Source organism: Sinohyriopsis cumingii, chromosome 11, assembly GCF_028554795.1.
Source record: "Sinohyriopsis cumingii isolate HCF-2022 chromosome 11, ASM2855479v2, whole genome shotgun sequence".
NCBI classification, from domain to species: domain Eukaryota; kingdom Metazoa; phylum Mollusca; class Bivalvia; order Unionida; family Unionidae; genus Sinohyriopsis; species Sinohyriopsis cumingii.
This window is the reverse complement of record NC_142971.1, coordinates 109,829,314-109,855,008: the sequence shown is the minus strand read 5'-3', so window position 1 is coordinate 109,855,008 and position 25,695 is coordinate 109,829,314. Positions and strand designations below refer to the sequence as shown.

The 25,695-nt window shown below is 36.7% G+C and overlaps 1 protein-coding gene across 3 annotated transcripts in view; it reads left to right on the top strand.

Annotated features, from left to right (window-relative positions):
• LOC149789282 (peregrin-like) overlaps positions 1 to 25,695 on the top strand; it is a 171,828-nt gene that overhangs the window by 11,911 nt on the left and 134,222 nt on the right. For all 3 annotated transcript variants that reach the window (XM_089975473.1, XM_089975471.1, XM_089975474.1), the window contains exon 2: positions 14,905 to 15,605. In XM_089975473.1, coding sequence (XP_089831599.1) covers positions 14,955 to 15,605 — 651 coding nt within the window. In that variant the 5' untranslated portion in view covers positions 14,905 to 14,954. The remainder of the gene's footprint in view (positions 1 to 14,904; positions 15,606 to 25,695) is intronic.

The window sequence follows — 25,695 nt, the reverse complement described above, 5'->3', positions numbered from 1 at the left end:
TCTCCAGCCACCTTATGGCAATATCAAAATATTTGCTTCCTGTGCAGAGGGGTGGGGGTGCAACATCTGTGTCTGCATCACTTTCAACACTTGTGTTACTCCAGTTAGAATCGTCTTCTGCTGCAAATTTGTTCGCTATAGAAATAATTATAGTTTCATCTGACATGTATTCGGCTGTAGGGCAATCATTGTCAGCACAAATCCACTCCTCCATCAAGAGAAACGCCCATCTCAGGACCATGAGTCTTTACTAATTTCTCCCAAACAGCCTCGGCATTAATGACATCAGTTTCACTGAAACATTCGAAGTCACTATCGTCGTCGTTGTCTCTGTTACTGTTTTGCTTTACGTCAAAGGCAGCTCCAAGACCCTTAATTCAGCACCCGAGGTCTCTTGTAACCGATTTTTTTTTTAATGCAACAAACACTTCCCCAAGTTGTTGATCAAAACAAAGCCGGCATGTACATGTAATTAGGTTCTCACAGAAGTACTCACGGGTTTCGATGTGACGGTCGATTGACTCTTTTCATGTTTTCAATGAACAGACTATGTTGTGATTATAATGTTTACACTGAAACGGAATTAAAGGATTAGAACGTGACTTTCACACAGGAAGTCGTTTAATTGGTGTTTATTTCATTCTCTGTTGCCACCTGTTAACAATTATCAGAAGTTTTCATTGATCGCTATTTCACCAGACTGTTTATTTACAGTATAATGACAACTATTTATCCTAAAAACTTACATAATATATGATATCTTTAAACAGACGTCTCACTAGGATTTTAAAACTGGGTCTTTCTGCCTCTGAATTCAATCACTAAATATCAGTATATTTTCTCACTCGGCCGCCAAGTCAAAGCCTTTGAACTAGCCGCCTAGCTGTTGCATCATGTTCTTTTTTTTTTAATGTACTCTTATGAAATAGCAACAGTACATCAAAGAGTCTTTCAGTCACTGAATTCTGTCATTGTAAATATCAGCACAGTAAACTGATCAACACATTTTCCCACAAAGCAGGTGGCTGAAACAGGACCGGCAAATCTTTGAATTTTCCCGCGCACCTATTACATGCGTACGGAGGACTCCAGCCTCAGTGATTTTCTGCGTCCCAGATCAAAAATTGGCGTCCAAATACGCGTAATTAAGCGTTTTCGAGATCTCTGAAATTAATTCTTCTCTAAAGATATTTTAAATACATTTTGTCTGGAAAAAATCGGGAGCCAAGACGGACACCGCGTTATAAGCGGGATCGCGAGTTATCCGGGCGCGAGTTATCGAGGGAGCGGTGTATCACGGTGCCATACTGTATACACTTTGAGCTAGTTTATTTCCATCGGACAACATGATGACTTAGACTCATCCTATTCATTAACTGCTGGATAATTTAGCAAGTTACCATAATGTTGAGAGTTTGGAATTTTATCCCTTTGCACACATGAATATAGAAATTAAACTGCCTGTTAAATCCATGTGAAAGATGAATTTGTTGTTGTCATTCTTTTCCTTTGCTTGATTCGACATTGTAAATATCGGAAGCACGTGGCATATGTATGTACATATCTAGTCGTGCACACACCTCTTTGCTGAAAATGGACTTGTCCAGAAACTGGAAATGGATCTTGAGCATGTCTGTCTGTTATATTGAAAACTTCTGTTAAGCATGAAACATGCAGATATTAATAATAGTGTTAAGGTCATTCAACTCAGCCAGATTAAAAATTATAAAACAATGAATGAATCGACTATGTTTTGTGCACTTTTAATCACTTTAAAGCTTACCGTTTTTTAAATCGGTTGGGGGGTACAAACAATTGGGGAGGTACATTACAGACTTGATACAGACTTATTTTATAAAGTAAATTTTAAATTTTTAATTGATATAAGCGACTTGGGCCCTTTACAGTTGACAAGTGCCATCCTTTGTTAATCTGTTAAGTTTAGACTACAGAAACGTGTTATCTAAGTAAATGTTCCCTTGAACACTAAACAGTCCCACATGTGTATCGCACTCACAGTTTGCAATAAACATAAATTCATAACACGTGCAAATGACAATCTTTTTGCCAACCTGTTGAACAGCAAGATATCCCCCCACCCCTGATCATTCCTTATTTCGTACTAATCACATTTAATTGCTTCTCAGTAACATCTTATTCCTCATCTACTGACATGATCTACTGACTGCCACAGAGAGTGAGAACAGGTATTAGGCGGCCTGCGACACTTGTATTAATCCTGTACTGAAGTTACATTGTGCAGTGCACTATAAATAGAGCACTGTTACCTAGTTAACTCCATACACATAGGCCTGCCTGTTGACTGTTAATAGCAGTGTAGTATATGTTACGTTCAACAACAATTTAAACATTTGACATTTTCTGCATACATTTAATATGTTCAGAAATATTTAAGAGTAAAATCTGATCATTATAGCTCAGTAACTTTTTTTAACTGAAGAATTTTTTATGTGCCTTAAAATCTTGAGCGAACTTGTTCACTGTCAAGCCAGTGCAGCTGTGTGACCAACCATCACTGCCATTTCAATTATTAAAACAATGGGTATAATCGGTATCGGCAGAAATAATCTGTACCAATGTAAACAAATTTCCAAAATATAAATTCATTTATAACATTCATCTTGACATGTCTTAAATTTTAAATCAGAATTAAATAGTGGAAATTAAGGAATAAACATTTGATTTGGGGGTTAATTGAAAGACATTCTTAAAGTAAATACTTTTTAACACACTTGCTGTAAACTACTGCTGATTGTCTGCACTCTACAAATTATCAATACCATGGTGTGTGCATCCATCTAGCCACATGGACAACTTAGTAGTAACTTGATTTCAAACATTGTTTCAAGAGCGCGAATTGATTGGATTATTAATATTGACTAGCGATTGTCCACTATTAAAAATACTACCAAGCCTATGCAAAATGTCGAACTTGAAATTCTCAAGTTTAGTCTGGAATTACTTCAGAGTAAATGCAGTTGACGAGTCCAAAGCAAATTGCACGCTTTGCAAAGCATGCATATCCAGAGGTGGAAAGGATTTTAAAAACTGTATGACATCAAATAAGTCCAGCACTTGCTCTGCAAGCACATTGTCGAACATGGCCTGTTTCTGGCAGATAAAAAAGAAAAGAATGCTGCGCAGTTAACCTCAGCAGCTACAGCAACTCATACTCTGACTAGCCATTTGCGTTTGATGACCCGAGATCTATTTGTTGGCACAGAGCTATTGTAGAGTTCATGGCAGTATATGTGCAACAGTTTTCCGTTGTTGAAGACATTGGATTTTGATGTATGATTGCCAAGGTAGAACTGCGCTATAAAATTCCAAGTCATAAGTACTTTTCCACATCCTTGATAACTGAAAGGCTTAATGAGATACAAAGCAAGGTGCGTGATTTAGTTTCTGCCCAATCTTACCTTAGTTTGACCTCTGATGCGTGGTGGTCAGACGCGTCCATTGTCGTAGCCTTGAGTCTTTACTGTCTTATGGCACACTGGCTGACAGAAGATTTTCAGTGGAAACAGGTGATTTTAGCAGCAACACCTCTCGATGAATCACACACAGAAGAATATTTGGTGAGCAAACTGGACAAATTATGTGAGGAATACAACATTCCCAAAACTAATATCCATGTTCTGCTGTGTTATGGAGGTGCAAACATAGTTAAAGCAATGCGCCTGGCTGAAATCAATAGCATTAGCTGTTGCAATGAGCTGTCAAAGATGTTCTAGCAATCTCGCGATCCATAGTCGGCAAGTTCCGGCACTCCATCCTGGCATAAAAGCATCTCGAAGATCAGCAGGAAAAATATGGTGATGCCCATAAGAAACTCATCCAGGATGTCCAGACACGCTGGAATTCTACATACAATATGTTGGTTTCGTTATATGGACAAAAGCAAATCTTGGGGGCTTACACTACTCTAAGACCTGCCTAGCCTAACAGTCCAGCAGTGGGTATTGATTGACAATGTTGTGGACACGTTAGGCCCATTCGCAGACATTACCAAGGAAGTAAGTGATAGCCAAACATCACTATCTCATTCTTACAAGCTGAAAATGCTCCGAATGTTGCTGGCTAGAGAGCATGAAGCAAGTCAAGGTATTCAGACAATGCGCCGTGATATGGTGACATCACTGAACACATGCTTTGCTGATGTTGCCAGCAACAAGAAGCTTGTCTTGGCTACCATCTTGGATCCACAATTCAAACATCAGCTATTCAGCGAAGAATTACTTGTGACTAGATCCAAGAATAGCTTTGAGCAGAATGCATCATAGTTGCATCAACTGACAAGCAGGAGTACCTCCCACCCCCGACCCAAAAAATAAAAAGTGCAACTGAAACAAACGCCATTGGACCATCAACAACATATCTCTGGGATTTGTTTTCCGTGGCCTGTGATGAAACTTGTCCCTACCATCAACGACACTGTTGACTTGATGCTTGAATTGTATCTGGCCACCCGTGTTGCCACGAGAAGACATACGGCTGGTGGAACACTCACAGGTTTCAGTTACACTACTTTGCCAGATAGCTAGATGATATTTGTCTGTACCAGTTTCAAGCATTCCAAGCGAGCCGCTGTTTAGTGGTGCAGGCCAGGTTTTTTGGGATTGCTGTGGATTGTTACTTGGTGATAAGGGTGAAATGTTACTGTTGCTTAAACATAGCTGCCAACCCTCACGAATTTGGTGTGAATTTCAGAACTTTTTCAGTGATTCATGGATTCATGCCGCAAGCCAAAAATTCACGAATTCTCCAATCCTCAATTATTTTAAATCTTTAATAAAATAACTGATTTCCCGTTAAGCACTAGTCGTGATATTCTCAGTTGCTGAAACTGTCCGGTACTGCTGATCGCGATATTACTAGATCTACAGCCGATCAGTACAGTTGGCCCGGTAGCAAGCATTTTAGCCTACTTTGAATCTATATGTATAAGAGTAGTTTTACAAATGCTTTTGAGAGAAACTGGGGCCTAACCGGAATTTTGCGCCGCGCATGCATCCCCAACACTGATTTGAGTTAACATTCAGCATCGCATGTAAGATCTTGAAAATGTCTTCACCAGCAAGGAAAAAGAAATGTATTACTCAAAAGGTGTAGTTTGGAATATATCAAAAATTGGCCATGCATTCTGCCATTAAACATTGATATTCATTATGCTTTTTGCACTCAGTGTGCCGTCGCAGAGACGATGTGAGGAAGCATGTCGGTTGCAAAAAACATGTAGAAGTTGGGAAAATTAAGAATTTGCAGATTTCAGCTCTGGAATATTTTAAACCATTGGCGGAAGACCTGCAGGCTACCAACGTTGAAGCATTATTTGTGAGTTTTCTTGTCGAACACAATCGACCTTTATCAGCTGGAGACCATGCTAAACACTTGTTCTGACAAATGTTCCCGGACTAAAAAATCGCTTCCAAATTTTCCTGTGGAAGGACCAAAAGTGATGCAGCTCCTGTGCATTCCTGACAGCAACAGTGACAGCGAAAGAGTATTTTCTCTAGTGACGAAAAATAAGACAGACTTAGGGCCTTCTTAGCTGCAGAAAATTTGTCAGCAATTTTAGTCACCAAGATCAACCAGCAGGCAAGAAGTCTGAACTGTTTAGAAAACAAATTTACGATCAAGCAGTTGAGGAAGTTCAAGTCTGGCACAGTATCATGTCTTGACAAATAAATATTTCTGCATATATGTAATGTTTTAGTTTTATATTGCGAACTTGATATAGTGTAGTATTGACACTATTGAGTTGATGGAGTGGTCAGAGTGGATGGAGTTATTGTCATGGTATTTTTCATGAATTCATGTCCAAATTCACGACTATTTGTCCCTATTTTCACTAATTGTGAGCCTGGAAGGTTGGCAGCTATGCTTAAGTACCTCAACTAGGCTGTCAGTATTAGCTGCAGCCAGCATACAGTGACGTCCATCTTTAGCATTAAAGCATGCATATTATTAATTTTAATTATTATTGGGCTATTGTTATTATAGTTTTAGTGATTTATTGAAATTTAGTAATGGTGACCTGCATCATTGAACGTAAGTTAAAAGACTAGCTTAATAGATTTTCATTTATTTATATCTTAAATTAGCAAACCATATGTTTTATCAGTGTTAGTTTTAAAGATTTTCAAGTTTTATGTTTGTGTGATCGTTGTTTTCTATAAATAGCAATGTACTTCTTATCCACTTTGTTGTTGTAAAAAGTTCAAATTCACTTGTTGCATAAACAACCTTGTTATAACTCAAACGGCAAAATACCTGCTTGCATTACACTAATTGGATTATGTTTCTGAACCAGTCATTGTTAAAAAAACAAATAATAATAAAAAAATCTGTCTCATAATCAGTATAGGCAATTTTAATAATTGGCTATATGCAGTATTGCAGGGCTCGAATTTAACACTAATTTCTGTGTAGTCAGAAGGACTAGTATATTGAGAAATTTACTAGTCCTGGCAAATCTTTACTAGTCCTGTTCACAAAACAATGTCACACAGCTTTCAGGTACGTTTACCAATTCATTTTTAAAGTTCGAACAACCCAAATAACGTTCCTTTCCTCGTCATAATTCAGCCATTCCCTGTCTTTTGTCCATTTCTTCTGAAATTTTCCATTATACTTTTCCCTATCATAAGAATTATTCCTCATCATTCTTATTCAACTTTAGCTTTTTTTCTGGTGGCTGAACACCTTCTATCAAATGCCACATTTTGCCTCTCTTATAAGGAGGGAATTGTGCCTTGTTTTGAAATACGAGATGTTATAGTATAGCAGACACAAATTATTTAAAGCAAGAAAAGGAATGGCACAGTGTCCTTTATATGAGAAAGTCAGAGCAAGAAACACATTTCAAAACATGTGTCTTTGCCCCCTCCCACAATTAAATGGCCTCTCCCTAACAAAGACTTAACTTCAGCGGATGTTCTGCATGAACAAAGCAGTGGCTATTGTAAACACTGTTATAAAATATTAGCATCAGAAGAATTTCAGCCTGGAAAAGGTGTGTTCCCATCAAATGAAGCCATCTGACAATCGGCGAGTTGTATTTAACAGCTCTAGTTACGGTATCATAAGTCGTAAGTTTGGTAATTGTTCCTAATTAATCGAACCTGTGTGTTGTTGAAATTAATAATAAGGTGGAAAATTTTAAAATCTTAGATGCCCATCCTCAGAGATTTTAATTCCCAACAAATGTACGGCATTCTGCTTGGATATCTCCACGTGTAATCAATTATTTGTTCATTTTTGTAAGGTAAAAATACAAAAACTATTCTTATCATCATAGAAAAAGTAGTTGTATGGAAAGGATGTGTCAATAACGTAATCGTAATAAATTGATCTGAATCTTATAATTATTTCGATGGAAATGTAAAATACATAGTTTCCTGTTTGTGACTGTTGGAGCGTTTTGGTAGTGAGGAAAGAAAAAAAGAATCTTAAACAAAAACGTGCAAACTAATTTCTTGAATAGTTTTTGCCGTGTTTTTTTGTGTAGTATACCGCTTTGTAGTTTGTTACTGTGGTCGAGTGAATAAAGTGTGATACCATGTCATTTTTTCATTTAACTCGTTATGAGATTAATTAGGATCAATTACCGAACTTCCGTTGTTAATGACGGGATCATAATTTACGCTGTTAAGTGAAATGCACAAAATCAGATGGATTCTTTTATAGAAACGCACCTTTCCGAGGCAGAAATTGACTTAATCTTCTCATGGTAATATTTTATGACTGTGTTTACAATGGCCACTGCTTTGGGTCTACATAACATCTGCTAAGTCAACTCTTTATGAATGGCGTAAACAAATGCTGACTATTGATAACCGAAACTTACTAGCCCATCGGACTATTAACATTATGAAAGTTACTAGTCCGACAGGAAATCTGCCAGCTTAGGGCTAGCGGACTATCACTAATTTCGAGCCCTTTATTGGCATAATCGGCAAAAAGTGACATCATTACAGCTTTATGCAGAAGAGAACAAGTCAACATGATTTCCGTGTTTCAGTAGTGAAGTCATTGGTTCAGGAAGTAGGAAATGTGTCTGAACCTACTAGGAGAGGACACAAATTTGCTAATGAGCAACCCGAATGCCTCTTCGGGAGGCATTTCCCTGAATTAATTCCAGCTACACCTGGAGGTAAACGAGCACACCCTGCATGTCATTGTGTTACTTGTAATAAGAGAAGAAAGGACTGAGGGATTCAGAACAAAGCAAACATCTTTCAGATGTGAGACATGCCAAGTGGCACTTTGTGTACCTGATTGTTTTAGGTTATTCCACACACGTGTAAATTACAAAGTGAATCTAATAGTTCAGATGAGTTAGAATAACACCTGAACAAGTAATAAACACAATAGGTGACTGTAAGCTCACAAGTGGATATGAGATAATGCAAATATATTGGAATAAATAACGAGTGAAAAATTTTCATGAACATTTATTACTGACTCTGGGGTCTAAACTTACTCTGAAATTCATGGAGTGGATGTTTACAAAATTGTTACCTTTTCTTTACCTGTGATTTTCACAATTTAGATGTAACATTGTAACAGAAATAACATGTACATGGTTGAACTACTAAAGAATATAATATTGATTAGATATATTTGAACTTTTACATATATTTGCTACTGTACATGCAAATATGCTAAACTTACACTTGTGTCTTGATGCTAATCTTAAAGTTTAGACATCCACCATCATTTTTCAGATAGGATTTGTGTATATTTTTTGAAATACATGCAATTTAAAAACTGAATTTTTTTCTTTTTTTTTCTCAAACAATATAGCATTTCAAGGGTTAATATGCAGTTGTCACTAAAAAAAATGTATGGGGCAATACTATGTTGTGGAATTCGTGAGAATAGAGAAGTGTTATAAGGTCAAAGTTATTTTCTGACTTGTCTTTTATATGTGAAAGTACAGAAAAAAAGCAGATATGGTTTAACCAGTGTCTAAAATTACTACCATAAATACTGGCCACCATGTATAGCCTATTGTGTGCTAAAAATGCCGTTAAACCTTACAACAACAAATCTTCCTAAAATTCAACTTTACCCTTGCATACCTGAAATTTACCAGTTACAGTCTATATCACTAAATCATCTGCATTTGATAAATTATAAAATCTGTTGCCTACATAAATATCTGAACCTTAACTTAAGTTATTGAAGCTTTTATAGTAGTGATTTTAATCGTTCAAACTCCAGGAAAGTTCTGAACGAAATCCCCGGCCTCCATTTGGGAGAATCCGACCCCATTACTTTGAATAGCATATTACTACTAGAGTTTAAATAGCAACCATGTGGTCTGACTTAATGGTCATTCAAATCAACGAATGTAGTTCCTAATAGGGGATATTTCCCAAAGGTGGTGCTACAAAAACCAGTTCAAAATGGCTGATGTTTACAGCTGGCATCCAAAGGTGGTTGTATGAGAATGGTGTAGATGTGTCCAAAGGCACTTCATGCGAATAGTGTAGAGGCATCCAAAGGTGCTTACATGAGGTAAAGGGTTAATGAAAAATGGAAGATTTACTTTATAAAAATTTGTCACCTGCACCTTTCGCCAGTAGGTAAAAAATAGCGCCACATTCAAAATTCTCTCACATTTGGTGACAAATGCAAAGTCTAGCTGAGGCCCTGACCATGAGTTTTTCTTGTGTTCAGAAAACACAATTTTCATTAATTTTGAAAAAACCTAACAAAAAAAATATTATATGCCCATTACCTGTAGCATAAGCAGTCATGAGTAGAGCTGATGCAAAAATATCCCTTTTAAGGTTTAGATAGTGGCAATTAAAGACAAAGAGTTCACCTATAAACTACCATTTCACATTTTGCTAATTTGCATAGGGAGGATCAAGTTGTGGAACAACCCATTATACGTAAATCAAAGAGATGCTAGTTGCCTGTAAGAACGACAGTTAGTACACACAATTGACTTGAATCAGAATCTTTAAGCCATATGTATTATATTTTTGACAAGTTTGTTAACAGTGGCAGCAGTTCCTTGAAGTTGGATTTTATTGCATATATAGGATGCAAAGCAGGATCATTTCAGTTGTCATAATAGTGTTCTATTTTTGAAGCCAATTCAGGTTAGCTATCACCAAAGCCGAACAAAGATTAATTTCACAACTCTTGGTTGATGAACTTGACTTTGTGAAGCACATAAGCGTAGCTATGAACAATAATGACACTTTCATTACCTTCAAACCCCTTTGAACCCTATAGAATTTATATTCGAATTGTAGCTACTGCATTAAAAAAAGGGGAAATTTTGGGCACATGGAATTTGGAGTACTGGCTTGTGGAATTTCAGTTGGGGCTTTTGAGTTTAGTTGAGTCAACAGCCCGGGGTCTGTGTTTAAAAAAGATTTCTTTGAACACTTTTTGTTCTGAAATAAAGTTTTATGCTGTCCAAGGCTTAAATCACTTTACTTTATCTGTACAGCTATCAAGAAACTGATTGTTACAAAGAATGAGTAATTAAAAAGAAGACTTAATGGCATGCATATTTTATTACCACATTACCCCATAGTTATTTGTCATTCTCGTCTGAAATTCAAGTAGGAAACACATTTTAAAAGCTATTTTCTGGATACATCCTAATACATCAACTTCCACCTGATCTTCCAGTAACATTATGCCTATTTGTTGTTGTTGTAGGATTTAATGGCATTTTTCAGCACATGGTAGGCTATACATGGTGGCCAGTATTAATGGTGGAGGAAGAATCTGGGAAAACCTCGGAAAGAACCACCGACCCACGAGAAGCTACTGGCAAGCTTTCTCACATACCCACATTAGCCAAATCCGAGACTCGAATCCTAGAAGACATTGGTGAGATGGCAGTGATCTGTAACGGAGAGCGCTTTAGACCACTCAGCTACTTGGGGACCCCTTGCCTGTTTGTGTTACAACATCATTTTTCATTGGCTATTTGTCTCTCACATGAGCAGAAGGGTAAAAGTTGGAGTTCTTTTTTTTTGTGCTTAACGGACTGATTATTTTTGTATCGAGACCACTCTTTATTCCAAATGCCCATCTTATCCTACTTTCTGCAAAGGTTCATCTGTCTGTTTGCAGTTCATACCATTCTGCCTTAGATCTGAGACCAAAAAGTCTAAAATTTGGACACAAAATTGGATTCCGACCACAGACAAATTTTGGGTGGGAAAAAATCGGGTCCAAAAATGAGGTTTTTCCCTCTGTATTTTGTAGTGCAACTAGAAATTTCAGATTATTTGGTATCATTGTAGAGCTACATCTGTCTACCTTTCTATAATACCACCCACTTTAGTGTATCATACATGACCTTGACGCTACAGAGCTTGGCAGTAGGCTACTACCTCCTGCCATGTAAACTCGTCACCCGGGGTTAATATGTTAACCATATTATGTCAAAATTTGGGATTTTTTGAATCCAATTTTATTTATTTCATTATTAACACCCCTGTCAGCAAGTAGTGAAATACAGACATTAGTTATACAGTCGCTTGGTACAGTATGGTCACTTACTTTCACTTTTTCCACATATTCATTATATTCCCCAGGGGTGAAAAATTGAGGTTTAAAAAAATCCTTGGTGTCAGAAATGTGATTCAAGTGAAAATGTGTGTTTTAGTTGTATATTTGAGTTTGGTTTAAATATAATGATCATAAATACAATGTGCCCTGTTGTATTCAAGCGTGAAATATGTCAGTCTACCATAACAGCTATGTCAGCGAACTCTCACTAAGTGCCAACAGTTTTTTTATACCTAATTTGCATAAATATTTGTTATTTTGCTGATATCCTTGTATTACCACATTATGTCTTTTGTATCAAATAACAGGTAGACTAATTGAAAAGTTATAAGGCATGTAAATCCAACCTGTGTAAGAGCTAGCGGCCCCAGTCTAGTGTCAGGTCAACTTGTTTCAAGCAATCAATCGAACACTGTTACATTTTGGGGTGGGGAGAACGTAACATAATTAAACTACCTTAAACTAGCATACTATCAGGGCTTCTGATAATGCACAGATGTGCATCCCTGATGCAATTTAATTTAAAAATGACTTAATAAACCCCAACGTAGGGTGCAATAAAAATTGCTGACCTAGTCAACTCCAGCTTGCAGAAAAGGTTGAGGTTTCTCAAAACAGAGGTCTCAAGGATCTTCTAATGCCATCTGTTGAGGTCATGCTCATTAATTATACAGTGTGCTCATTTCTGAGTGTAGCCAAATAAGTATGGTGCATCAGATCTCAAAGGGGTGACATGCTATGGATTCAAATTAAATTAGAAGATAAACTCTATGATAATAAATATTACTACCATTTGTTGCTTTCACATTGAGACTTTGAAAAAATGCAGTTTGCAAAATTTTCACATTTTTTGGGGTTAAACGCATACATGCCGGCCATTATGCTTTTGTCGTAATCATTATACTTATTTTTCTCAAGAAATTACGTTGTATATTCTTCAGTATATGGATTACACTCTTTTGGTCAATTAAAAACGAAAGAATTAGTAAACAGTTGTCTTTATCGTTTTTAGTATTATCTCTTTAATACCACCCATATAAACTCAAGAATCTGCTTTAAAAACATCACTCTACTTAAGAATTTTCCTTGTTTTCTATATTATAGCAACTGTATATGACCCCTTTTATTTCCAAGAAAACTGACGGGTTTCATCAATTTGAACTTAGCCTCACAGATTCATTACTATTCATAATAAAATTTGGTAGCAGATCAGTCTGTGGTTTTAGAGAAAATGACACCAGATTATAAGCAAGATGGTCTACTGTGTGACTTATGGATGTTATACAATAAAAAATGTTAGAGCATGTGGATCTTTGCAAACTTCAACAACCGCTCCAGTGGCCTCGTGGTTAGAGTGTCTGCCTCGTATGCGGTAGGTCGTGGGTTTGATCCCCAGCCGATGCATACCAAAGACTTACAAAAATGGGACTAACAGCTGCCTCGCTTGGCGCTCAGCATTAAGAGGTTAGTGTTAGGAATGGTCAGCCTGGTGTCAGGATAATGTGACTGTGTGGGACATGATGCTACATGTCTGCGGCATGATGCTCCACCAGTGCTAGACATCACTTTAAACTGCCACATTGCAGATATCGTAGTGATATGACTGAAGAATTGTTAAAGCTACGTTAAACATCCAAGTCACACACACACATTATTGAGTGAGAACATTGAAAGTACTGCTTAATTCATACTAATAATAGAATGCCGATTTCTGCGGATGTGAGTGCTTGCATGTAGTTGATGAATAAAAAAAGTAACATTGATTACTGTGATTGTATCTTTGGGAAATTGACTAATGCCATAGTCCTGAGTCTGAGATATATGTACATCATTGAAAATAAAGCATTCGGATTTGGAGGAGAAAAGTTGCTTCATGTATATTATATTTGTCTTGAGTGTAATGATTATGCATATATACTTTTTCAGCATTGATACCAAGATTTTAAGAATCAGTACAAAACAAATGATACTTACCCTTGCAGATTACTTAAATCTTTAGCAGTCAATTATTAGTTATTTGCCTTTTTATTCTTTAAAAGTTGCAGGCGTATACACTTATGTGTGTCAGATTAAAGAACACACCAGCTGTCATAATGTTTAAAATTTGGCTCCCTCTATTCCTCCCACCCTTAGTCAGATTGATGTGAATTTTTTCATACAGTTGGCATGTTCAGCAACTGGTAACAAATATTGAAGTAAAGGAGACAATCCATACTTGTTTTTCCTATGATTTAAATAATTTACTGATCATTTAATAACCACATTTATGAGAAGCTTCTCCAATGCTTTATATCTTTTTTACTTGGATTGAATTTGAAGTTTTTTTGTCCAGTGAGTCTTACAGTGAAATATATTGCTTTAACTTCTGATTTGTGGTTTTTTGTTTGTTCATGTCAAGGTTAAAGCAATGATAACCACCAATCAAAACTAACTGGAGCGTATTCACTGATTTCATACTGGAAGAATTGCATCAAGACACAATCCAAATAGAAAGCAACCAGTAAACTTTGTGTAAACGTGACTGTGAAATGATCTGTAAAATACTTAGGTCATACATTAAGACAAAGATTAGAATGTATACTTTTGCGTTGATATATGCAATCAGCAACCATTCGTGTCGATAGGATAATAAAATTTATCACAGAATTGGTGACGAAGAACATTCCAAACAGTGCAGGTTACAGTCACTTTGTTAATTTCTAGAAGGCAAATAAAAAAAAAATGTGTGTTGATAATTTCCTATTTAACTGACAGATGTGAGTGCTTGTGGCCATGGCATTTGTTTTGTATCTGCAGGAAGTACAGTGTGATGGATTGGGTTGTTACTCATCTTCGCTCCCATACTTGGACTTGTTTTGTTGGAGATTTTTGTGCAGGAGAAAATTGCTCTATTTCTTTTGTTTTGAAGATAAGACTGTAATGCCTTCCAAATTTAAGTGAAGACATGAGGGTTTCAAATCATTCATGAGTGCAAAATTGGTGACCAAGATGAATCAGCTGGAATGGCCTAATAAAAATCACTTGACACCTAACATGTAGTGCTTTTCCATTTTCCTCGTCAAGGATGAGAATGGCTTATGAACAGATGATAATTCTATGTCTCTCTGTAAGCTGTATAGTGGAAATAAATCCAAGATTTTAACACATGAAAAGCATCACCACCCTACCATTGAGAGATCTTCAAGAGATGAAAAGACTCAGGTTAATATGTATATCAATAATATGTCACTCGTAGGCTGTGTATCATGAGTTGTATCGGTATGTGGCATTAGTATATCATATCACCTCTTGAATTGCCCACTTGACAATACTTTCATTTACTTTATTTTTCAGGTACAGGTTTCAACCAAGGTTCTTTGTTGTTGGCATGGGCAGGTGGCAAAATGGTTCTGGACTTTGATGTCAAAATCTTCACTGAGAACCTTAGGGCTACTAAACCACCATATGAGTGTCCAGTGAAAGACTGTGGCCGTGTTTATAAAAGTTACTGTGGAATCCGATTTCACCTTTACAACTTTGACCATGAAAATCCAGAAAATAACACTCCATCTCCCCAAAAGAAGACGCCTACAAGCAAAAAGAAGCAAAAGTGGCACCATCGACAGAAGTTAAGGCGTACACCTTCACCACCAGATTTTATTCGCTCCCCTCAGAGAGAGACTCTTAGTTATGCTGAAGCCCAGCGTTTGGTTGAAATTGACCTAGATGGCAAAATTCATAGGTTAAATATTTATGAGCCACTAGAAATCATCACTCAGGATGAAATTGACAACCACTGTAACACGGAGAAGGAAGAAAAGGCTGAAAAGTCACCCCAGAAGAATAGTAAGCACATGGAAAACCAAAAGAATCGAAAAGAGAATAGTGTTTCTAGTCACACAACCAATGTCAAATTGCCAGAGGCTCAGTTCAAAGTGATTGAGGATTATGTAAAACCTAGTCACATTTCAGCTCTTCCAAACTCTTATTATAGATATATGGAGAAGTCACCAGATGAATTAGATGACGAGATTGAATATGACATGGATGAAGAGGTATGACATAATCAGGGCATTTATTTAAACTTCCTGTCTTCAGTTTAGTGGTAATATAGTGTAGTTTATGTATATGCATGTATGCACACATTGATCTGTATGGAACAGAAATCTGTCCAAAACTATATAAGACTTGTGACTTGCACTGCACAACTTTTGCATAGATCTAATTTTCATATATTTTTGGGGTTGATAAAGAGTAGATAGTATGCAACATCTCCATTAGAAATAGAATTTTATATATTTTTTAGCAATATTTAACTGGGTTATGGAACTATTTCACTAATCTCCTAGAAGACAAGATCTAGTTATGTTACATTTTGCACTGTGGCAGTCACTTCCAGGAAATATTGCAGGTTGTTTTGGTCTAAAGATCTTTCTTTGCATAAACAAGGGGCTTTCACCAAAGTACTTCTTATGGTGTCTAGTTGGTCATAAATGAAAATGGTGCTGATCTGACAACCAATGTGGCCACCATACCAGCCATATTAAAGTTTTGTTTGTTGCTATTCCTGTTAAATGGATGGTCATAGGGTTTTCACCAAAAAACTGGCTATGATATCTATCAGCTCTTTATGAAAATGATGCCATCTTAAATGAGATATAACTGTCATAACAACCATCATGAAAATGATACTGCTGCTTCATTGGAATGGAAGGTTACACACTGTATTAACATTGGGTTTTCACCAAAAGGACTTCCAATGATGTATGGTGGGTCCTTGATGAAAATGGTGCAAATTATGCATCCAAATGGCTGGTACATCTGTGAATGTAAATATCTTATTAATGCTCTGAAATGTAAGAGATGGTTTCAAAATTCAGTAGTTAAAAGAAGAAACAGTCTCATCTTGGATTCCTGGACATTGTGGGAGGGGGGGGGACTTTTGCCTCAGGTAGTGGTATTCTGACAATTAGATAAAAACTAATTCCAAAAATTATGTTTCATGGTCAAATGTGACCATTTTTGAAAACTCCATTTTGTGATGTCTTTTGTGAGATACAGGCAATTTAGCAGTCGTCATATTTCAGATCCCTGGATTGGCTGTTGGTAGATTCTGTGACCTCCATTGATAGGTGATGAGTTGAAAACCAATTTCATTAAACAAGATTGATCTCGATGTTTACATCAGGATTGTTTTTTCAGCAGGAAAATATGTGTCGTACTTGCGTGCAGAAATGGTTCTAGCAGTGATTATTAACTCATTCAGCCCCAGACCCGTTATCAGTATCACTGCTGCTATGCCCCAGCAGCGCTAAGCTGTGTCTAGCTGCGTGTGCCCCAGAGTTTTTACCTGTTTGAAAAATTTTGTAAACATCGTGCACATGCATTCACTCTTACCTTAATTTCTCTGCTTATATCCAATTAAAATCCAAGAAAGTTTCACCATTTATTGCAAATGAATTTGTCTACACAGTGATGTATTTTTTTTTCCCTATTTGTCCAAGTCTTTCACGACTTATTTATAAAGAATTTACAAAATTATGTGCAACGTTTATCCGCAAGAACTCGATCATCATCGCTGTCAGCATCCTCATCTTCGGACGATTCAATCTCGGAAACTTCTATGTCCGAATCGAAATCTCACAAAATATCCAACTGCCGAACATATCTTTCCTCAGCTTGCTCAGTATTTTCAAGATCAAACCCGAGAAACTCCTCATTTTTGCTCTCATCAAAAATCACTCTTACATCCGCCATCATTTACGATTTTTCATGACCAGAACACGTGTAGTTAAACCGCTTTCAAAACAGGAGCCCTTAGCTTCTGAACAATTCAAATTTCCGCAAATGAAAGTAAAATCATTTCTGATTGGTTTAATAGTTGTTAGTTCTTGGAATAAACCCATTTCTAACCAATCAGAGACGTTGAATCTAACACACATTCATCACGCTTGGAGACGGGATCGGCCATTGAATGCAGTAAAAATATCACGACTACAGGCGGGATCGGCCATTGAATGCAGAAACCGGATCACGCCTACAGACGGGATCGGGGCTTAAAGGGTTAATTTCAATTTCAGGAAATGAAAATAGTATGTAAAGTTCACTACAAAGAATCAGTGGTTTGCAAAAACACCTCACTCCCCATGTTAGGTTGCTATGATCAAGCTGCATACAAGTTCATTTTTAAAGGCTATAGAATTTTTTTTTATATGAAATAGAAAAGGAACGAGTTAATTACACTGGTCGGCCTGGTGTCAGGATAATGTGACTGGGTGGGACGTCATGCTGCATGTCTGTGGCATGCAGCCCCAGTGCTAGACATCACTATAACCTGCCACACTGCAGACATTGTTGCCATATGACTGATTTTTTTTTTTAAAGCTACATTAAAAATCCAAATCATACACACACACATTTATTATATGCCTGCAGAGCATATCATTTTTTTGGCACATTTTTCTGTCCATCCATTTCTCCAACAGTTTATTCCCCATTTTGTTTCTGCAAAATCTACCATTACTCAACTTTATTAAAATGTTTGCTTTTTGAGTGAGGATGAACAATATTTGGATCAAAATTTATTAGGACAAGAGCATTGTGGCTTGAAGAAAGTTGGGTTTTGCACAGTTATTTTTATTTTAGAGTTAAGTTGCCTAATTTTGTGGATGGCTTGAAGGTAATAAAGAAACTTGTATATTTTTATGATTGGGATTTTAATGTCAATGGTCATTGTAAATTTTATGGTTCTTTATTCACATCTGCTGTTTGCATCTTTTAAAAAAATGCTGAACAAAATTGAAAAGAAAGTATCTTAGTATTAAGGTCTTTCAAACTTGTTGAAATGATGCCAATCTGCCTTCAAATCTGGCTACCATTAATAAACATAGAGGAACCTAAAGAGAACTTTTTATCAAACAATGCACAACAGAACTTGACCAGATTTGACAGAAAGCATTGTGACACAAAGGGCTATCAAATTTGTACCATTGATGCCACTTGGGACTTTTGTTAGTGGATTGCTGTGAAACTCCTATCTATTATGCTCATTATCAGAAGATACAAAGTTGACCATTCATTTTCCTCAGACTATTTTCAGATGAGTTCTACGTCATTTTCTTTACCTCCAGATTGTGGGGTTGGGGTGAGAGGAATAATAATAATAATGACTTTATTTGAAGAGGTGACAAAGTTGTATGGAACTGTTACCCTTGTGGCTCATATTGCTGTATATGAATACATGTATTTACAAGGTACATTAACAACACACAGACAGACACACACATGGACACACATGACTGACAATAAGCTATATTTATATATGGACATAATAAACAGAAAAGTTAAAAGAACAGGCTCCAACTAGGTACATTGGTATATAAGGTACAAAAGTAGTGAGACCACAAAGTGGAAGGTTAGTGAATTTATACTTTTAAGTTGTAATGTATTGGTGAAATTAGATTTTGATTAAATGCATTTATACTTGTACTTTTTTGAATTTTCTCCAACTTAGTGATCCTGAATATTGAAAACTTTTTATTTGGTTTTGGGAGGAAAGGTGGTTAGCTGAAATTGATCTTAAATTTTAAGTACTGCCTTGTTTTTAGAAGGAAGTAATTCATTTAGATATAATGGGACCATATTGTTCGAAACTATGTGCACAAGGCTAGCATTTCTCAAAAATATTTGTTCACATACTGTTAACATTTTAATATCATTCATTTCATTAGGGATGTTTTCAGCATTATCTGAGTCAGCAAGCTCTTTTTTTGCAAGCAGAATAATTTGTAAATATTCTTGTCAGGAGTATTTCCCCAGATAACATTACAGTATTTTAGATATGGTTCTGTATTGCATTTGTAATATAGTAACCTATGTTTAGTTGATATATATGGCCTTATCTGCTAAATAGCTACAGACATGAATTGATTCTGACATATGACTTGAATATGATCATTCCATTGCAAATTGTTTTCATCTGTGACCTCAGTGATTTTGTCATGGGTAACCATTTCTAGGCAGATTTAATTCAGCTTAATATTGAAACTATTTCCAGTTTTGCTCCCATTGTTTGGTAGTTAGGTGGAAAAAAACATGTTTTCCATCGTCCGACCATACCTTTTTTCCATTTCCGACCTAGCACTCCACCCCCCCCACCCCCCGTTTAAAAAAATAAAAATAATTTCAAAAAATCACATTAAATATAATTTTTTTACACCTGTCTATCCTAAATTTAAAACAGGAAACATGCATACTTTTTTTGTTGGTTCTGATCAATAATACTTTTAGTCTTGTCTGTGTTTACTTTTATGCCATTTTCCAATACACCAGGAATCCTCTAGGTAAGGCTGTCAGAAGGTCTGATTTTATCTGTTTGAAATCTGATAGTGTGGTATCATTGGCTTGTAAGTTAGTAGATGAAATATAGTTGCTTATTTTCTACAGCAGATCATTTATGAAAATGAGAAGAAGGAGTGGACCTAGGATTGATCCCTGTGGTACTCCACATTTAATTAGTTCTTCTTTAGAAAAAGAGCCATTTATTTTGACACACTGTTTTCGCATTGTTAGATGTTATGTATTTAATCTGCAGCAGCCTTCAGAAGATGTGGTCCATTAATATCTAATTGATTATTTGTTGCAGTAGTTAGCAAAAACTTAAAAACATTTCAGTTGGTACTGCAGAGATAACATTTTGTGTAAGGTGGAATTTTTTCTTAAATTTTTAGTTCATTGATTAGAGTTGACAGTGGAGGTTATGCTGACAAAAATATTTGTTGAATGTATTTGCTAATTTCAACATCATCAGTAATCTGGATTTCTTGCCACAGTAGTTGGATTTTGGATGACCTTGTGGAACACTTACCTGCACATAGTTTGTTTAAAAGAAAAACTTAACCCATATAATTCTTATTGCAATTACTTTCTAGGGCCGACTGATAGTAATTCTTCTTTGCCTGATTGATCGGTTCAGTGTATCCCCTAGGGGTGCAAGACTGAGTTAAAAATCCCCTTGATGTCAGAATTGGGAGTCTGAGTTAAAAAACGTATCAAAACTGGGGGTCATGTGAAAAATTTGCAGGTCTCTGAAGTACAAATAAGGGTAAAGGGAAACACTGTTGGTTACTTTATTTCCTCTTTTTTTTTGTAATGTGGTTGTTGGCCAAAAAATTTAAAATGATCACAGGTTTTCATAGCATGTAGGCCAAATGTAAGATGTTTTCCTGTGTCTCCCAATGCTAAAAAAATCCCACTGACTAATAAATAAGAAACTTGTGATTACATCTCATGGCCAACTCAGAAATTTTCTCCTAGGAATTAAATTAGCTTGGAGGTAGAAGTGAACTGATTAGTCAGTATATTGATGTATCAGTACTTTTTCCATATCAATACAAAAGGTGTTATGTATAGCTATATTTTATATAACTTTTGGTGCATGAATCTGTATTGTGCGCAGTTTTTGTTCATGACTGTAAATTGTAGTGATCATTTATAAACAAGATATTACAGCTATGTTTTTGTCCATGGCTGTAGATTCTATTTTAAAGATATCCAGCTATAAACAGTTGTTTAGAAGTTAAATTCAACCTATAAATTGAACCCGTTGACAGATTTGGAGTAGTTTCTCATTGGCTTGTGAGGTCAGGCAGGTTCTTGATGTTAATTCCCATTAGAAGAGCTGTTCAGATGAGTGTTTTGACTTGTGGTATTATGAAATGTCATGTGGTGAGTAGGAAACAAATTGTGTTTTAGGACAACATGAGTGTATATAAGTAGGTAGAGCTGGACAATTAATTCATTCTTATTTTTTATTTCCTATGATTCTGTTTGAACATCAGCCTGCAGATGTGTTTAAATTGTGCTTAGGTATAATTTTTAAAAGAAACATATATTTGGATTATTCATTGAAATTATAGAATACTCTCGGAGTAAAATAATATTTTGGGACTAATGTTAATTTTATCAAAGGACTTTTGGAGAATGACATTGATACATCAGAATTGTTGGCAGACCAATACATCTGATGATCTGAAATTCATTCAGAGCACTTGATTATTTTGGACTTGTAGAACTTTTTAGGATTATTTTTGGCCAATGAATGCAGAAACTGGATCACTCCTACAGACAGGATCAGGACCGAATGAGTTAATAACTACATTGCTTCACATTTTGTCTGCTTGCATTGAATTTGAGGGCAATACTTTCAGTGTGACATACAGAGAAATGTCACATTTAATTCTGATTTTTTGTTATTTTTTGTTCAGGTCCAGAGTAAAACGATAAATACCAGTCAGAGCTAATTGTGTCATTTGTGGCACACTTTAACTAATGCATCTGAACTAAGCAAATTTTGATACAGATCAACAGAGAAACTTTGTGCACATGGTGCTGTTAAATGATTAGTAAAGTACTTCAGTTGTCAACAGATTTTTTTTTGCTGGCAGAAACGAGTGTAGGTGGTGGTTGTTTTATTTACATCTGAAGGAAGTACAGGAAGGATTTATTTGTTAGTCATCTCTGTTCGTACACTGATTTCTTCTAGACAAGATTTCCCTTGCCCTTGAAAATTGCACTTTTAATAACAATAATCTCTTTTTGTATTGCATAGCTGGTACTTTTCTGAATGGAAAATACCCTAGTGAATGACCAAAATTCTGTCTTAGTATTAGGGGGAACCAGAATCTTCCAGAAACTGAATCAACCTTGAATGAGAGCCCCATATATTGGACAGGTGTAAAGCACCCTCTCATAATGTTCAGTCGCTGTGTTGTAAGGTTTAACATGCTTACATAAAAATGATTGCCTTTTACATGGGTCATTGAGCAAATTTATCATGTGTTAAATATTCTTTGTGAACTTCTGGAACTTTTGTCACTGTTTAAACTTTAATTGATCTCTCTTGAGATGTTTTTATATAGACTTTACCATGTAACGTGTTCATCATGGCATTTATTTTTCCTTGTGAGGGTCTTAGTGATTCAGTTTATTGTTTTAAATGTATTCAAATAACTTTTTCAAAGCTGCAAGGGTGGGTATTCTATTTTAATTTTCCCATTCTTATATTTTTGCATTCTGTGGAATCCCATGCCAATCTTGTTACTCACTTTGCCTATATTGTGAACTGTGACATTTTAACATGGTAGACAGATCACATGCCACTCTTTAAATTCATATGTTTTTATAGTTTATTTGGATAGCTTTCAGTAATTTTTTCCTTGTATTAGCAATTGTAACCAATTGTTTTTTTTACTAATTCCTTTATAGTCCCTTGCTTTAATAAAACCAATTATAATTAAGCTGGTTGACTAAATTATTGTCTTTTCTGTCCAGAAAGCTTAGTGTTCCTTACTATTTATTCTTGGTGAAACACTCTTTTATTGTGTCTTCCCTAAATAAATAATATTTAGGAAGACTTAGTCCACACATTTTTTCAAAGTTTTTGTGTATACTTTTCTCTTACCTTCTTTATTTCAGGAACATTGTATGAGCGTGGGATCTCACATATATTCAGTTAGACTATCAGTGAGGAAGAAGGTATCTTTGTCTTTGTCAGTGTTGCCCAGGTTCTTGTTTTCTTTAACCCATGGGTCTGAGAGAAAGGTCAGTCATGTCTCCTTGAAGACTCCTTGGATTAGTGGGCCCCTTCCCAAAGGATGGTATAAACAGGTGGAGAGTGAGTCACACCCTCCTGTAAGGGTGGAGCAGTGTCTCCATTGCATGAGGGTAGAGAGGGAAGAGGAGCACTCCCTATTGTAATCACTAGGATAGAGAGTGAGTCGTACCCTCCCCTTAGGTAGGAATGTAACCCTCACACATTTAAAAGAGGAGAGAGTCACTCCCACCCTCACATCGCTTGCTAGGGGTGAGCAGCATCCCCTGCTGACTCACAACTCAGTATTGGCTGCTTGTGAGTAGAGCCCCGTCCTATTAGATGGGGAGCAGCACCCTTTCTGTCCCAATGACCCATTGTTGGTGACACGATTTAGTTACTTGAAGAAGGGAATGGTCAGAACCAACTCTTAACAGATTAAGGATGGCTCATGCTTCAGATTTCAGTTGCCTGTAGAGTCATTGCCTGGGTACCTGTTACTGCTCTGGGCATGTATCTTTGAATTCCGTGTGGTACAGGGATAAGTATCAGGCTCATTCCTTCCCTCTCTCCGGACTACTTTTTCATCCCACGAGGGACTGGAAATTAGTCTACAGATGCCAGATGACGGTAGCGGATTGGATTAGCATCTCTTCCCTCTTATTCCTTGTAATCCCTAGTGAATGTTTGGTGTTCCACAAGGAAGCGGTTGGGCCTTTACTTTCACACAGTCTTGGTGGACTTCTAGACCTGGGATGCATAGTAGTGAGGTTGCACCTGTGGGCCATAGACCTACTTCGTTTGTATGTAAAAAGAGAAATGGAGATATACCTTCCCCAAAATGCTCTAGGCAGGCAACGAATTGCTGTAAAACATCAACAAAAATCGCATTAAAAGTTTCTGCAGGAGTAATTTTTCTCCTATCAATTCTCCTCCTGGCAGAGAGACACCTGGTCACGTATTCCTGCTTTCCAGGAGAGAGTTCAGGATAAAGATGTCCTTTCTCTTCCTGTTGATGACAGTGAGTTTAACTTGTAGGAGGCCAGTGTTGTACCCATCCATTTGGGTCACCTAGCCTTTCTCAGCCTGCAGTTAATGGGGCAGAGGAGGAGGAACCTGGTTGTTTGATAAAGCTGTGAATGTGGTGTTACACCTCTTGCCTAATGATTTGTATCTTAAGCCTTCAGGTTCTGGTGACTCCAAATGTTTTCTAGTTTAAATATACTTCCTGTGTCAAACTCTTCACCAGATCTCTTGCTACATACTTGTTCAGTTACAATCAAAGAGCTTTCTCAAAGGTTTAGTAAGGGCCAAGCCTTTGTTAGATAATGTTGGGGATGGTCTGTTACAGCCGTCACTAGATGCTTCTAGCTATATGGTTCATACTCATTCCTGATCTGCTAAAATTCACATTATGGATGATGAAGCAGCACCAGTGGCTATTTCTACAGGGACTTGGGCTTACCTTCCAGTGAAAATACTGGATCCTTACAACAAAAGGATGGTCATTAGTGACTGTATCCTCTCATCTGCTGACATCTTTTGAGCAACCTCATTCAGCCTGCTCAAGGGAAGAATCTCTTTTGTCTATAGCTTTCCATCATTTGTTATCAGACCTCTGTAGTGATGTGGTACTGAACATTTCCAAGGTCATCATTGAACTGCCCTTCTGGAGGGTTCATCCCTATTCACTTCTGGCTCTTGATCAAGAAACAAAATTATTCTGACTGCTGTCACATGCCATCAGTTAAATTCTTTAAAGTCTTGCAGCCCCAGTCGAAGCAACAGTTCCAGTTCAGAGCTGTCCTTAAGCAGGCGGTCTCAAGAAAGACGCAGGGAAGAAGTTGACATGGCTTTCGCCGTTTTGTAAGGACAAGGGTGGACTGTCCTAAGGGCTCACTCTTTCTCTCCAGCAGTCCATGCTTCTTTCTTTGATCTCTTTTGGCACCAGACTAAACCTCTTTTTGCAGGCTTGGTCTTCCCTACCAAATGTCTGCAGGAGGAACCATTGAAGATGGAGACCACAGTCTCAGTGAGGAATGCTGTAAGACCTGGTGATTGGGCAGTCTCCCTCAATCTTCAGGATGTATATTTTCACATCCCTGTCTTTCCTCCACTCAGAAAATGCTGTAGATTTTATTTGGATGAGGAGGTCTTCCAATTCTGAGCTCTGCATTTCAGCCTTTCCTCTTCACCTAGAGCTTTTACCAAGGTCATGGGTAGTGTTGTTCCGATTATCGATTATAATCGATCATCGGTTGGTTGAGTGAACCAATAAGATAATCGATTGTGAAACTCCATAATCGATTATGTGTAAAGGGAGACTACTTTTTAGTTGTATGCAAAGCACAAAGGTTAGTAAAACTCCCAGCCACTAAAGTTGACCTGAAATTTATTAATTCCCTTCACAACTACAAATAAAAAACCATATATTTCATAGGTGCAAAATTTCATAATTAGGAACATGTAGCCATTATTACAGGATCAGGTTGTTAAATAGTTAATAAATTTAAACACATTTTGTTGATTTGTTTCAGTTTTAAATGCTACATTAT